The sequence below is a fragment of the Tripterygium wilfordii genome, chromosome 21 (assembly GCF_013401445.1).
Source record: "Tripterygium wilfordii isolate XIE 37 chromosome 21, ASM1340144v1, whole genome shotgun sequence".
Lineage (NCBI taxonomy): Eukaryota > Viridiplantae > Streptophyta > Magnoliopsida > Celastrales > Celastraceae > Tripterygium > Tripterygium wilfordii.
In genome coordinates, this window is record NC_052252.1 from 14,330,845 (window position 1) to 14,346,989 (window position 16,145).

The 16,145-nt window shown below is 37.1% G+C and overlaps 2 protein-coding genes and 1 pseudogene across 2 annotated transcripts; 2 read left to right on the plus strand and 1 right to left on the minus strand.

Annotated features, from left to right (window-relative positions):
• Positions 1-1,842: 1,842 nt before the first annotated feature.
• LOC119988394 (vesicle-fusing ATPase) lies at positions 1,843-11,762 on the plus strand. Its single transcript, XM_038833415.1, has 21 exons — positions 1,843-2,109; positions 3,034-3,129; positions 3,203-3,284; positions 3,391-3,441; positions 3,536-3,706; positions 3,855-4,009; positions 4,088-4,196; positions 4,898-4,997; positions 5,078-5,133; positions 6,898-6,963; positions 7,121-7,203; positions 7,504-7,637; positions 8,079-8,289; positions 8,599-8,730; positions 8,810-8,870; positions 8,959-9,018; positions 9,230-9,288; positions 9,393-9,480; positions 10,036-10,158; positions 11,028-11,093; positions 11,305-11,762. The coding sequence occupies exons 1-21, from the start codon at positions 1,925-1,927 to the stop codon at positions 11,446-11,448; spliced, it is 2,232 nt and encodes a 743-aa protein (XP_038689343.1). The 5' UTR covers positions 1,843-1,924; the 3' UTR covers positions 11,449-11,762.
• A 603-nt stretch (positions 11,763-12,365) lies between these two features.
• On the plus strand, positions 12,366-14,787 carry LOC119988395 (annotated as a pseudogene).
• Positions 14,788-15,046: 259 nt separating this feature from the next.
• LOC119988396 lies at positions 15,047-15,832 on the minus strand. Its single transcript, XM_038833416.1, has one exon. It carries the CDS (start codon positions 15,683-15,685, stop codon positions 15,233-15,235), a length of 453 nt encoding a protein of 150 aa, XP_038689344.1. The 5' UTR covers positions 15,686-15,832; the 3' UTR covers positions 15,047-15,232.
• Between the last annotated feature and the right edge of the window lie 313 nt (positions 15,833-16,145).

A 16,145-nucleotide genomic window follows, 5' to 3' on the forward strand; every position in this document is an offset into this window, starting at 1 on the left:
TAGCAAGTAGTATAAATACTGGTAGAAAATGTGTTCCAAACGGGGTCATACTGTATTCCTCAATTTCATTTTTAGGGAGATTAATGTGATTTAAAAAAAAAAACTATTATTTTACTTCCATGTTTAATTAAGGAGTTTTATTAGGATTTCATGGTATGCTATATATGGAAAAGAATTAAAGAGTGATTCGTTAGGTGAAGCTCGTACGCTAGCTCATAAACTTCATCCCATACTCAAATCGGATTGGGGAGAGTAACGGAGCATTAGTGCACCGACAATTAACAAGTTCAATTTTTGAACCATCAGATCATAAGATTTAAATCTGATGGACATAATTTTACGTAAATAAAATTTCCAAATATTCTCTATACAATTATGTTTGGCTTTATCTTTCTTGAATCTTATCTCTTTATACCCTCTCAAAATCCAACATCATTCTCAATTATTTTTAGGTTTCTCTCAAAGTCTCAGGTCCTATCTATTTTCACTATGCAGTCTCTCTCAAATCAAATGGCGATTCTCAACGGAGACCCAGCAAATGAGAACGGATACCCAGCGAATGAGAGCAGATAAGAGGTTTGAAGAAAAACAAAGACGAAGCTCGTTCCTTTTTCGTCAAGGTTCATTCGATTTGTTGTGGACTGGATGACGAAAAAATAAAAAAGCTCCTTGACTTTCTATTAGATTAGTAAAGGGTCATGAAATAGTTAAATGGTCTGAAGATCTAGCTAAAGAATAGAAAAATTAGAGTTAAGCCTTTTGTTGAAAATATATGTCACACGTATCGTTGAGAGGATCAAATAATGTGATTTATAAGATAGATCCAATATCCCAACACTTGAGGCGTCTTTTAAAGAACAAACTTGTGCGTCCCTTAGGCTCGGAGCCGACAGTATCTAAAGTGAATTGGACCCAACCTCTCTCTCACCTCCATATTCTTCTCTCAGCTCGTTTCTTCTCATCTCTCAAATTTCCAAATTAAAACAGTAATGGAACCTGAGTATGTGTTGAAGAAAGCTTTTTGTAGAGCTTCATTGTCAAGCCAAACTTTATCTCCGAAACAAATGCTCGCAAAGAATTATATGTTCCGTGGAAGAAGAAGAGAATAATTTTATTTTTGGTAAGATTGGCAGAGATGAATCGATGTTATTGTAGTTTGTGGAGAGAATTTTATTCTTTTTTATTAAGTAAAATTATGATCATCATATCATAACATTTAGATTCTACCGTTCAAATATTGAACTGGTTAATAGCTGGTGCACTAACCCGTTGGCACTCCCCGATCCTACTCAATCAACGACTAAAATAAATTAATTTATAAGTTAGCTTAAGCTCGTCTTAGGAATTTATTGAAATTTATACGCTTTTCATTCACTTATTGCAATTAATATAAACTCGATCAACTTTAGAAATATTACGAAACACGTAAGCGCTTATAAGCTAAATTATTTTTCACCATTTATAAACTAGTTTATTTCTCTCAAATATAAACTCTATCAAATGGTGAGCGGGGTAGAAAACTCTAATTCTTTCATATAAATTATTGATTTTTCCTTTTGAAGAATCAAAGTAATGGAGATTGTTTTCGTTTATATGCCTATTATTTATTTTCAATACTAATTATTTGATTATTAATAAAGGCAATTAAAGGGAAAAAAAAAGATTTTTGGGCGTTGACAACATGGAGCCCCTAATAAGCCGGCATGTAAAGGAAGGGATTTGTGTAAGAAATCGAATTTAAGGTGAAATATTCAACACCACCTTTTATTTTATTACATTTATTTATTTATTTATTTTGTTAAGCATGACAAATACTACAAACTATATATGTTAATAAATCGCCATACAACCGCCACGCTCTCCCTTTCTTCTCATTTGCCAATTCCTTCGACCCGAAGCAAAACCCTAACAGATCTCATCAGAGATGGCGAGTAGGTTCGGTTTCCAGTCCTCTGCGTCCGCGAAGATGATCGTCACCTCCACACCTGGGGCAGATCTCGCCCTCACCAATCTAGCCTATGTCTCGCAGTCTGTTCTCCAAAACTTCGCCGTCCCTGGCTCCAAAATCTACCTCGCTTTGGTTGGGGACGCCCACGTTCTCTCTCTTGCATATCCTTACTAACATTCGTCTCTTTCATTGCCATTAGCATCTGATTCGTCGATCGCATATGAATTGAAAAAGTATTTGTGTATTTTCAAGTTTGTTTGTTGAGTCCTTATTTATTTTTTCTTTTACTGTTTTAGCTGGTGCAATGTTTGCTGAAATATAGAATTGTATGATCAGACATAATTGATTGAAAATAATTTCCATGACTGCTGCGGAATTGCTTGATTTTGATATCTATATCTTCCTTTAATTTGTATGTATCTTGTTTTTTGGAGAATCATAGCATGTACTAGCTATGGTGTACTCATGTAGGAGTTGGGATATCTGAATATCTCATAGATTTGTGATGTGATTGCAATATATTTTACAATCTACAGTGAACTCCAGAGAAGTGTTTTTTTTTTTGAATAGAAAAAATTTATTAAAGCACCGAAGGGGCGCAACCCACAATTACACCAAGGAGGAGCAGTTAATAAGATCAAAAACATTTCTAGGGAAAGACAGTCTCCAGAATTTTAGGCACTCAAACCAGTTTACAATAAAAAAGTCTAGGGAGGAATCCTTGTTTTCAAAAATTCTGTTGTTCCTTTCTTTCCAAATCAGCCACATAACTGACATAGGAATAAGCTGAACTCCAGAGAAGTGTAATACTCGGCAATTGCCACTAGCTTCCTTGTAGGTTTAGAACCTACTCTATTTGAATTTTTTTTCTTTTTGGTAAATCATGATTCTTATATTGAGCACATAAGGCGATGTTGACTGATTTCGTTCTCAACGCATATGATTTATGACGTTGAAGTGCTTTGATGCTTTGAATCATATTGTTTGTCATTGCGAACCAATGCTGTTTATAGTAATTACTTTATGAGATGTGAAATATCGAAACTAAGTGATATAACGTTTTTGTGGCCTTAACTAAAATGAACTCCCCATGAAAGCATAAATGGTGATCAAATTGCTCTAAATGCTATTCAACGTCGGAACGCAAGAGTGTCTACTGGTGACCAGGTTAACGTGAGCAGGTATTCCCGTTTTACTTTACATCTTCTTGTCATACATTTTGGGTGCTTTCTGATTATCATATGATATTTTCAGATTCAACCCTCCTGATGACTTTAACCTTGCAATGATGTCACTTGAGTTGGAATTTGTGAAGAAGGGTACTAAAAGTGAACAGGTATAGAGATTGGAAGCCTCTCTGCCCTCGGTGCTTTAAAATTTGCACTTCTTTGTGAGGCTGGGAGGAGTTGATGAGGTAAAAATAAATTGATGTTATTTTGCAGGTCGATGCTATTCTCCTGGCCAACCAACTTAGAAGGAGATTTGTTGATCAGGTTGGTACCAATCTCTGCCTACAATGAATTCTGCATCTTCTTTATTGTTCTTTTTGGGGCCATATCTGTTTGTGTCATGGAACTTTTTTCCCAGGTTATGACAGCAGGGCAAAGAGTGTCGTTTGAGTATCATGGAAATAATTATATTTTTACGGTGAACCAAGCTGTCATAGAGGGGCAAGAAAAGTCTAATTCTCCTGAAAGAGGCATGATTTCAAGCGATACATATTTTGTCTTTGAAACATCAAATGCGAGTGGAATAAAGGTTATATTACCAAGCCCTTATCATGAGACCGCCTTTTTTTTTTAATAACTTTCTTGATAACAAATGAAACTATATTTGTTTTTGTTGTTAGTCATAGACCTTTTGGCAACCTTTATGTATTTCTTTTAATTTGTATTGTGGCATGCAGATTGTTAATCAACGCGAAGCTGCCAGTAGCAACATCTTTAGGCAAAAGGAGTTCAATCTTCAGTCATTGGGTATAGGTGGTTTAAGCGCAGAGTTTGCAGATATATTTCGAAGAGCTTTTGCCTCTCGTGTATTTCCTCCCCACGTGACAAATAAGTAATTAAATTAATTCTTTGAGTTACAAAATTATTGGTTTATCTTTATACTTGTGCTTTATTGGATATGATGTTCCAGGTTGGGGATTAAGCATGTGAAAGGCATGTTGCTTTATGGGCCTCCCGGTACTGGCAAAACCCTCATGGCTCGTCAAATTGGAAAAATGTTGAATGGCAGAGAACCTAAGGTACGAAATACGTGACATCCTACCATTTATAATAGTAAAGTGTGTCTGAGTGGACGTTCATACTTACATTATATTTTGGTAATTCATGCTCTCGATTAAAGATGAGCATATTTGACTGTCCTTTTTTGGTTATTCATATTCTCATACATGCATCCATAGATTATATCACAATAATGTATTAATATCTTGAGAATAATTTTCTAGGTCAGGTGGTTAGATATTGGCTTTTAGAAATTGTGTTTTCCTCCAATGATTCCCAGTAATGGTTGGATTTGAAATATAATGCTTTGGAGTTGTCATTTAGTATGCTTTGGAATAGTGATCAAAGATGGGATTATTCCAAGCTCATTGATTCCTTTCTTTTCTGTGTGCCAGTGTTTGTTTTTAAAATTTTTTCTCCACATGTAGCTATGATTTCCTTCTGTAGTAGCTCCAGTGGTACTGGCTCAAGTTTCTGGATCTTCTCTTACTGTTTTGATTTCAGATCATTTGTTTTGAAATCTTTTTACTTGCTGAAATGTGTGGGGTCACACCTTTCCATACTGAGTTGTTACCAGAGACCATTATTTTCAGTGCTCTAAAGTTGTTTGAAAGAGGTCTACATTGGTTATCCCTGTTTTGTCCACGTGTTTTTGATGAATATTATCTATTTGTCTAATATTCATAATTATTAAGCAGTGATATTTTTTTAACTTGACTAGATTGTCAATGGCCCCGAAGTCTTGAGTAAATTTGTTGGTGAGACTGAGAAGAACGTTCGGGATCTGTTTGCTGACGCTGAGAATGACCAAAGGGCACACGGTAAAGGACTTATATGTGCCAATTATACTCGTGTCTTTCTGTAACATACTAACGCTATCACCGTCCTCTTTATTCTTCAGGGGACCAGAGTGATTTGCATGTCATTATTTTTGATGAAATTGATGCCATTTGTAAGGTATGATAATTAACTCTATTGATGCTCTTTTTTCGCTTGCAACTGATTGAGAGTGCCTCCATTTTGTTGCCTATGATGTCCAACAAAATTGACTTGGGTTTCTTCGTCTATTTTTTTGTTCGTATTTTGATGATCTTTTTTTTAAACATGTAGTTGGCATCTCTTTTGAAGTGAAATGATCTTACATCATTATAATGTCACAGCTCCTTTTCCCATTATTATTCTCTCGTGGCATCAATTGTTCACAAAATTTTGATGTTTCCTATTATATTAAACATATTTTTTAGTGGTACCCTTGAAAACTGTTTCTTATTAAATCTATTCGTCTTTTTGGACATTTTATTAGGGGATAACAAATGATTTTAACATATGTACATCAATGAACTTGTAGCTATGGTGATGTGGAGTTGAAAGAAAAGAAAAACAGTTTCATACTTTTGATTTTTACTGATAATTAATCACCATTTTAATCTATTGGAAGTGCACTTGGCGATATATGAGACTCATGCTCAATCAATTGATATATGAGAGACTTTATTTATTTTTTTGAATGGAATTTTTTTTTATTCGAGCACCAAGGGGGTGCAACCCAACAGAATACAAAGGGGAGAGATTCATATGATCAAAAATATAAAGATGAACACCAAAACCTAAGGCAATCAAACCAGCTATCTATGAGGGCGTCTATCGAGGATTCCTTCTTGTTGAAAACTCTGTTATTCCTTTCAAGCCAAATCATCCACATCACAGACATTGGAACCAGTTGAATGAAGCTCCTTTGATGTTTGTCCCTACCTGTAGACTTCCAAGCTACTAATTCTTTGTCCCTGCCTGTAGACCCAAGAAAAGCCAAGCATCATCAGAGCAGTTGCCCAAATTTTTGCAGACCACGGGCAGTGCAAGGAAATATGATTAATTGATTCCAGACCTGCCTTGCAAAGACAGCATCTATTCACTAGAAAATAGCCACTCTGGAAGTTGTCCATTGTTAGGATTCTACCCCAAACAACCTCCCAACAAAAAGAAAGCACATTTAGGAGGAGCCTTAGATTTCCAGAACCATTGCCAAGGAAAGTGAGAGTTCCCAAAGTGCAGCTTATCCTTTAGAAGCTCCCTATAAAAAGAGCTCACGGAGAACAAATTGTTTTTTGTTACCTTCCAACAGATTTTGTCCTCGACCGTTGGATTGATTTTTGCATTATAAACGAAGCTCCTGAAATTTGTGAACATCTCCACTTCCCAATCTTGCGCACCACGAATGAAGCTAATATTCCAAGACATGAAAATTGATATAGCTGGCTGATGGAGGCCTCCTTTAGAAGAGCTAGAGTGTATAAGTTGGGAAAAGAATCCCTAATTGATGTGTCTCCTGCCCAACAATCATTCCAGAAGCTGATTGAGTTGCCCCTACCAGTTTGGAAAAGGGTTAGAGTATATGAGACTCTTATTGGATTTATGCTTTTAATATATGAGACTCATGCTCGATCAATTGATGATATGGTGGTGGTTCTTGTGAAACAGAATGCTCAAGCTGGATTTCTGTTTCCTTTTTACTTCATAACTGGACTATCTACTTGAGTTTTATTTGCACACATTCAAGTTGCGGAATAATTTATTTCTACCTAAGGCCTAGATAATATGTTCTGCTGATAAAACTATGTTCGTTAGTGTACATTCTCATTGGATTGATGTTGTTTGGTTCCATAACCCTACTTTTGGTACTATCAATATAACATTATGAACGCTTTTGTTATGCCTTTGTAGTCAAGAGGGTCGACTAGAGATGGTACAGGTGTTCATGATAGCATTGTGAACCAACTGCTTACAAAGGTTAGTCAAGAGTTTACAGTTTCTAATTCTTGCTGAGACCTGTACAGCTTCCATCCCCTTCGTCGTGTATATTATTATTATGCACATATGTATGTAGTTCTCTGAATTTCATATGAAAGAGATCATCTGGTTTACTAAGTGATATCTTACTTTTCAGATAGATGGTGTTGAATCTCTAAATAATGTTTTACTTATTGGAATGACCAACAGAAAGGATTTGCTCGATGAAGCCCTTATGAGGTCTTGCTCTCTGTCCCTCCTTTTCTCCACCAATTATTGAAAGTTGTTTAGGATTCTTTAATATGACATATAATTATCTGTGTGCATTTTTTACCTTTAAGAGATACTAATAATGTGTTGCTGGGAATATTTACGCACAGATATAGATATTGAATATAGTGGAATGGTTTATATCGTTTTTTTCTGTTGTTTGGATGGTCGTTGATGAACAAACTTGCTGATGAGGTTGGAAAAGTTACTGTTAGCAACCTCCCTTCAATATATTTCTTTTAACCGTTTAAATTCATTTGCTGATTGCAGACCAGGACGATTGGAGGTTCAAATTGAGATAAGTCTTCCTGATGAAAATGGTCGCTTACAGATTCTCCAAATTCATACAAATAAGATGAAAGAGAATTCTTTTCTTGCTCCTGATGTGAACCTTCAAGAGATTGGTATGCATATTAACTTCACATTCTTTTGGAATTTGTAACCTTTTACAAATTCTGTTTACAATTGGATTAGATTTTTTCCCTTGTTTATCAATTCAGTAGTTTTATATGCTGAACTTGGTCTCTATATGTTTTTATATTGTGGTGATGCAAGTTAGAATACTGTCGTTAGACCTCCTAAATGCAGATTTTGTGATATTATTTGATCAATCCCCATATTTACCGTGTCCACCACTGAAACCAAAGATGTTCCTTTTTTTTGAGAAATAACTGTTCGATACTTGTAGAATAATCTTCAAGGAGTACTTGAATATCTTTTGGTTACGTTCTGTTTGAGCATGAGGACTTTTAAAATGTTGACAACTATTTGAGCTGTTTTTCTGTATTTGTGAGGGGGGAGGATGGTTTTTGGTACATATACAAATATGTTTTATTTGTGTACAGCTGCTCGCACAAAAAATTACAGTGGCGCAGAGCTTGAAGGTGTTGTAAAAAGTGCAGTATCATATGCTCTTAATAGTCAACTAAGTATGGACAATCTCACAAAGCCAATAGATGAGGAGAGCATTAAAGTTACGATGGATGGTTTTCTAACTGCCATACAAGAAGTTATTCCTGCATTTGGAGCCTCCACTGATGACCTTGAACGATGCAGGTAGAGCTAAAAGCAGTTTAGTTCTTTAGTAGTTTGAATTTTTTTTAATCTAGTTACATTTATCACGTGCTTATACTATAAGTAGGCTTGCAAGACACTAACCATGACACAGGAGCGTGAATCTTGGTTTCCCCTTACTCCAAGAAATTATTCCTGGATGAAAAATATTCAACTACTTGAATGTTTGCCATCTTCACTCCAAGAAAATATTCCTGCTTATGTTTTATCGAATTTCAGATGAATGAACCACCTATCAACTTTCTTGGTAGGATATTTGTTATCTAAAATGCTCTATGATATGACTTGTAGACTCAATGGCATGGTTGATTGTGGCGATCGACACAAACACATATATCAAAGATCTATGCTACTAGTGGAACAGGTTAAATTAAGTAAAGGAAGTCCACTTGTAACTTGCCTTTTGGAGGGACCGAGTGGCAGGTATGCACCCTCACATTTCTTTCCCAACGAAACAAGAAGTTTTAGTTTACAAATTTATGAATTTTATTTGTTTGGACAGTGGCAAAACTGCATTAGCTGCTACAGTTGGCATCGACAGTGATTTTCCATATGTCAAGATTGTAAGCTGATTTCTGATATGTATATGTTATGTATGTACTTTTGTTTCCTTTCCTATATTTGATTTCCAACGAATTTCTTATTTGGTAGGTATCTGCTGAAACAATGATTGGTCTTCACGAGAGCACGAAATGTGCACAAATTGTCAAGGTTTGTGAATGATAAGAATTTGGTGACCTTATACATAAAGTTTATGAGGAAACGTAGTCTCTCTCTGTTAATCATTTTTGGTCTGAATTTTCTCTCAATATATGGTGTCTCTGCAGGATATGATGAGTTTGAGAATCTATTTCTTATGTGGCTAGTTAAATTTTTTTGGCTGGCAAAGCTCTTAAACTCGTATAACTTGTTGTTTTGTTAGGTGTTTGAGGATGCATACAAGTCACCGTTGAGCATAATTATTCTTGATGATATTGAAAGGTACCACTGTGGTGAATTCTGTAAAGTTGCATACTGATTTAAGCCCTTGTCCTGTCAAGTAATTAAAATGTGTCACTGATTTTTCTTTTTGAATCACGTTGCAGATTACTGGAGTATGTTGCTATTGGGCCTCGTTTTTCAAATTTAATTTCTCAAACATTGTTGGTCCTCCTCAAGCGTCTCCCCCCTAAGGTGTTCCTTTTGTCCCTTGTTTGAGTTGGTTCAAGTATTTTAAATTTTGAGTCCACTTAACAAACTTCTCCTTAATGAACTTGTGGAAGCAATTATGATAACGAAATAATTGTGAGTATGCTTGCTGTTCAGGGGGAAAAAAACCATTAAGGATATACGACTGACCAAAAATTAGTTAGGTTAGGGCTTTGGAACAACCGAACAATAGAATAATCTCTAGATCAATTAAACTACCATTCCAATCCTATTCTCATTATCTCAATCTGTAAATTCTGTGAAGCACTTCATGCCTACTGGTTACACTTACATTTCTTCAATGGAAGTGTGAAATTAACAATTTTGCAACAGTAGTGATATCAAAACGTTAACCAGATTAATTGTTTACTGTTGTTTTTTTTCCTATACCCTAAAAACAATGTCATGGTTTTGGATTTTTTTGGTGGATCTGCCTTTCGCCTTTATTCTTGTTTACTTATCATGTCTTGTACTTTAACTGATGTTGTTAAGCTTTAGTTGTTACTTCTTACCAACTTTTTTTTTAAAATATCTTTTCAGGGAAAGAAACTTCTGGTGATGGGTACAACTAGTGAAGTGAGCTTCTTAGATTCAATTGGTTTTTGTGATGTTTTCTCTGTGACTTATCATGTTCCCACATTGAAGACAGAGGACGCAAAGAAGGCAAATTCCTGTCTCAATATCATTGTTTCTCATTTCTTTGTTGGCTGTTACCTTTCCTTTTCCTTTTCTTTTTTTGTTATGGCATTTACTCTTAAGCCGTCCTGGCATTAGCAAAGATTATTGAACCAGACAGAAAGGAAGGGGGAGGGAGAACATAAGCACGGAAAATGTTCAGCTACTTCGAATAAAATTTTTATTTTTGATTTTTTGGCGTACTTTTTTTTTGCTCCACCTGTCATTTGGTTGTCACTGTCAAAATTACCTTGGTAATTCTGGGACTGCATGTTTCAAAGAAGTTAGTACAGTCTAATAAATGGTGCATTTAAGTTAGTACAGTTTAATAAATGTGCATTATTTTTTTGTTCTTTTGTATATGTAGCCTAGGGAGTTGGGATTGGTCTGCATAAGTGGTAATGCCTTTGCTTTTAACTGATTGAGGAAAGTTTACTTATTTTCCTAGAAATGTGGTCCAGCACCTCTTCAATGTCAACTGGGTGCAGCTTGAAACATCAGTCTCTCTATTGAAACGATAAATTGGATTTGTGCTTAAATGCCACTAGAATGATGAACTTACACTGCATTTATCTTCTATTGAAAGAGGCAGTGCCTATCCACTTTAGGAAATTGTAATGGTTCTACTACTTTCATATTTAAAGAAAGTTATTGTATTAGAACTATACTCCTTTAGTAAGACATTGATTTTAGACACTATCTTGTTTGTAGCATGCGGTTAAGTGGGGGAGAAGTTGCTTGTAATTAATTAATTGATTATTTCATCAGATATGATCTGCTAATCTGACTGATTTATGGATGCCATACATTCTCTGTAAGTCTAAACTTATGTAAAATCTTCTGTTTTTGCCTTCCAGGTATTGGAACAACTGAATGTTTTTGCTGAGGAAGATGCTGCTGCTGCTGCAGAGGCACTAAATGATGTAAGCTTAAATTTTGTTAACCAGTGAATACTTGCCCCCCCCCCCCCCCCCACCTTCATTCTCCTGCTCCTAGTGCTATTACTATATGTAAAGCCTTGATGATTTTAAGGAGATGATGGAATTCACGGTGACATGCTTATGAATTGTTTCACAGTAACATGCTTGTGCTTCGGTTCTCAATCTAACAATTTGTTTTGATGTCTCTTGATAGATGCCAATCAAGAAGCTGTATATGTTAATCGAGATGGCAGCCCAGGGACAGCAAGGTGGGGATGCTGAGGCAATATACTCGGGTAAAGAGAAGATTGAGATTGCGCACTTCTATGATTGCCTGCAGGATGTCGTTCGATACTGATTGTTAACTGTTTCCTGCTACATTTCTTTTGGTTCCCCGAGCATGGAGTTGTCTCCCAAATTATGTTCTAGTTTTCTTTACGTTTCCTCTCTTTTCCTTCGTGTGTGAGAGTTTTGATTGCATGTATCCTAAAGCTTTTGCGGCATAGTTTGAATCTTGGGCTTTATATTTTTCTCGACCCATTCACTATGCCGAATAGTATTCTCTTCATTGATGTTGGCAGTTGTTTTTTTTTTCCCTGTAATAAATTAGGATCCTATAATTGATTCTCTTGGGTTTTGGAAAATATAGATTTGATATAATTACTGCTCTTTGCTTGAGCAAAAATGGTTTTTTTTATTTTTTTAAATTCAACGGAAATATGACATTGATTCAAGATTCCAAGCACGCATTACTTCTTGACGGGCAAGTAATATTGAGTTTACCATTGCTGACAAATGTAGATGGAATTACGAAGTCTTGCAATTATTTTTTTCTTTCTTCTTAACCCTTCAATTTCTCGACTTTTTTGAAGGAACAATGGAAGCCAAAATGGAGCAACGAAGCCATGTTAGAATGCAAAAGACCACAAAATTTGTTGCAGAGAGAGCCACTTATGAAGTCAACATAACAGTGACTAACAAATATCACAATGAGTTCTACTTGGAGAGCCTCTCCATTGAAGCACTAGTTTATATTTCCTGCAATCTTGGGTCCGACCAGATAATATTTATGCCCAAACGAGAGTATTCTTCGCTAACAAGGTAATTCTGGCTCACAAATAAAAGAGAAACGTACAAAAAAAGAAAAGATAAATACTCAAACAAAGCAAGAGTCAAAAATGGTAGCAACTGTCTCTCGAAATCAGTCTTAGGGGATGGGTGTGGCTGGAATGAAATCAGTCTTAGGGGATGGGTGTGGCTGGAATGATTCCAGCCAATTCCACCCATCACAGCCATTGCATCATCATTGATTGCACTTAATTACCTTATCAATCAAGTGCTGTCAATGGCTGGGATGGATGGAATTGGCTGGAATCATTCCAGCCCCTCCCATCCCCAGTCTTAGGATTTTTCAGGCATACCTTCCGAATAGAACATCAGCTGGTGTTCAAGGGGTAAGAGAAGGAACTAGTGCAATTAAGAGGTGATTGAAAAGGATTCAGGCTGCAATCTGACCAAATATAATCCACAGATAAAGGAGCTGAATTTGCTAGGCCAACTTTGGGAGGTGAAATGCACCCCTATCCTAGACGCTGTCAAACTGGATGCCCTCCCAATGGTCCACAAGACTCAGCACTCAAAGAAGAGTAGATCGTAGGCCTCTCAATGGAATGACTGTGAAACAGGAATGCAGATCCATGTCACCTTAGTGAATGAAAGAACTAAGTTAATTACCTATTAGAAGTTGTCGCAGTTGATGCAGTGTCTTCATAAAACAGCAAAGACAGATAATAGAAGTTCTAACCTCTTAGATTCGAATATCTTGATCAGCCTTTAGAAAAGAGGAAGCTATTTATACTCGACTACCATGACATCTATCTTCCATTCCTCAACCGCATTAATGCTTTGAGACCCCTAAAAGTTTAGGCAACTCAAACAATATTCTTCTTGATCCCATTGGGAACTTTGAAACTTATTGCTGTTGAGCTGAGTCCTCCACCAGGGGAGCAAGATCATCACCACCAAATCAAGTTTTCACCCCCTCTTGCGGATGCAACAACAACGAGGCTTTAGCAACCTGCCAAAGCCCATGTTTCCTCCAATGATGCCGGAGCTCATCATGCCAAAGCCCATGTTTCCTCCAACGGTGCCGGTGCTCATCAGCTCATTCATCATTGGCATGCTTGTATCACAACCACACACAAGCGCAATTATCTGTGGACTTACTGAATGACAGTACCAAAGAGAAATAAGTGATGTTCATGAGGTTGATTCACTGATCGTGGAACAGGTTGTGAGTTCATGTGTGCATGGAACCATTCATCATAGCAGCAAAACAGCATTCGAGTCTAATGCTCCCAATTTACAAGCGACTCCATCCTCACATGTGAAGTACCTTGGCTGTAAATGCAGAGACCGCAAAGGTCTCATCCAAGCTAGAGGAATCATAGAGTCCTCTCCTGCGAATTACTGTATGGAGATTACGGCGTGATTGGTGGCGCTTCGACTAGGAGGGTCTTCCTGCAGACCTCATCAGATGGTTTCTGAACAAAATCCTTTATCTACCTTTTCTTCTTTTCAGAATTCAAGCGACTATGAGTTTCAATACATCACAGTTTCTAATTCCTAATTTCCGTTCCTTCCTTTTCTGGGAATATTTCTCCGCTTCATTTAGAGGATTAGCAAAACCAGAGCCAACCCAATCCCATGCCCTTAGACTACTCATAGAAGACTATCCGTATGCTAATGATCTCATATGGTCTTCTATTGAGAGATCGGTTAAGACCAATGTCAACTACTACTACCCAGAAGCAGGTTCAGTTCAGTGTGACATAGAGCTACAGGCATGGTACAAAGAGTACATCAATGTAGGCCATGACGATCTTAACCATGCTAACTGGTGGCCCAAGCTCTCATCTCAGCTCCAATGGTCTCGCCTCCATACTCTACTATTATTTGGGTTGTATCAGCACAACACGCAGCATTGAACTTTGGGCAGTATCCCTATGGTGGATATATCCCATCAAGGCCTCCACATATGCAGCTAGTACCAAAGGAGAATGACCCCGACTATGCTCATTTAATCACAGACCTGCAGGGATACTTGATATCATCATTTCCAAGTTTTCGAGAAACAACATATTTCATTTCTACACTTGATATTCTTTCAGCTCATTCACCTAATCACCTGAAGAGGAGTATTTAGGAGATAGGAGAGATTTTTTGACCTGGTTCAAAGGCACAGAGATCGTTGAGGCATTCTACAGATTTTCAATGGACATGAAAGAGGAGAAATGTCAATCCAAGCCTTAGGAACAGATGTGGAGCTGGGATTACACCGTATGAGCTACTCATGCCAAGTTCTGAACCAGGGGTTACAGGAAGAGGTGTACCCAGCAGCATAGCATTGTGAAAGATGGAGTTTTAATATCACCCTTTTCCTCTAAGCATCACTTGTACAGTTAAAAGTTGTTATAGAACCCATTAGACCATTTGCTTGCGCCTTGTCACCTTCTAATTGGCCATGGTTCCTAAGATATTATAATGAACCGAATATACTATGCTTAATATTCACCATCATTTCCTTCTCAGCTTCTCTCCATCAACTTTGCAAGAATCAAATTCAAACCTTAAAATTTTAAGGAAATCCTTCTATCTTAATAGAACTAAGATAACCTAAGGACACAATTCTATTCAAAAATTCAACTCCATTCAAGGCTTCAAAAAAGGATTTAATTATATTATTTAGTCTCACAACAACTTGAATTCGTGCACACCTTAAGGTAAGTGAAAAGTTTCAACATGCATAAAGGCAGTCTTACACCAGAAGTAAGAAACACTCACTTAACAAAAAATTATATTTCCTCAACAACAAATCCTCATGTTTTGGCTCATCAAACCATATTATTCAGGCATTCAAAACATATCCTCTCAACAAACTCCAAAACATCAAACTCTCAGCTACTAGAACCCAGTTTATGCACTAGCATTCACTGTTAACTCAAAAATATATAGCTTTACATAAATTCTGTTCATGACTATAAGTGGAATCAACTTGCTGTATTTTTCTCAAACTTAAACTGCAAAATGAACAGAATAAACACACTCAAAATCGAATATAGAAATTAAAAGTTTAAACATAATTAATCATACTTTTCTCTCCATGTGTAGACGAGAAAGAAAACCCACGAGAGAGCCAATACCATATCCCCGACTGTCTGGCGCAACCAATCCCAGGCCAAGTCTTCGACTCTCCTCTCAAAGTAAACCCTCCAAAGAGCCATGAAAACATGGAGGATCGTGCATCCCTTAGCGAAGAATGACTGGAACTCTCGATCCTTCACGAAAGAGACCATGAATATCAAAAACCCAATAGCAAACAGGAGTAACCCGGAAAAGGAATCGGAGGTCCGGATCAGGAGCTGGTCGTGAGGTGTTGAGCCTAACAGTTTCGTCGCGGTTTCTACCCCGTGAGTAAAGGTGTAGATTTCCTTCATCTGGAACATCATGAGGACCCCGGTAGTGAGGGCGATCAGGGAGTGGAGGATGCAGATCAGAGAGAAAGCGGAGGAGGACGATGAAGGTGACGAAGACATTTCCGTTTGATCACGACGGTCAAGATTCGGTCGGGATTAGTGGTGTCGTAGTGGCCATGGTCGTCGCGATTAAAACCCTAATCGTTGAGCTCGATCGGGGATTTTGCAAGAAGAAGAAGGCCGTGATCGTGAAACCATGTTTGAAGACTCTCAGATTCTAGATAAGGACCTGGTGGGACCTAGATAAGGACCTGGTGGGACCCCGGAGATGGTCATGCGTTGGATTCGACTAGTGCTCACATTTGACAGGTGGCGGATTCTTGATTTCAAAAATCCCGATGCAATTTCAGAAAATAAATGGCAAAAGAGTATTTTTAGTTTTTTACCCTTCAACTATTAATCGAGTTTCATTTTCGTCATTTATTTTTTTTTTCATTTTTCATCCCCCAATTATGGGAGAGTATCATATTTATCCCTCGAATAAATCTGACCATTGAAAAATCCTACGTGGTATCATATT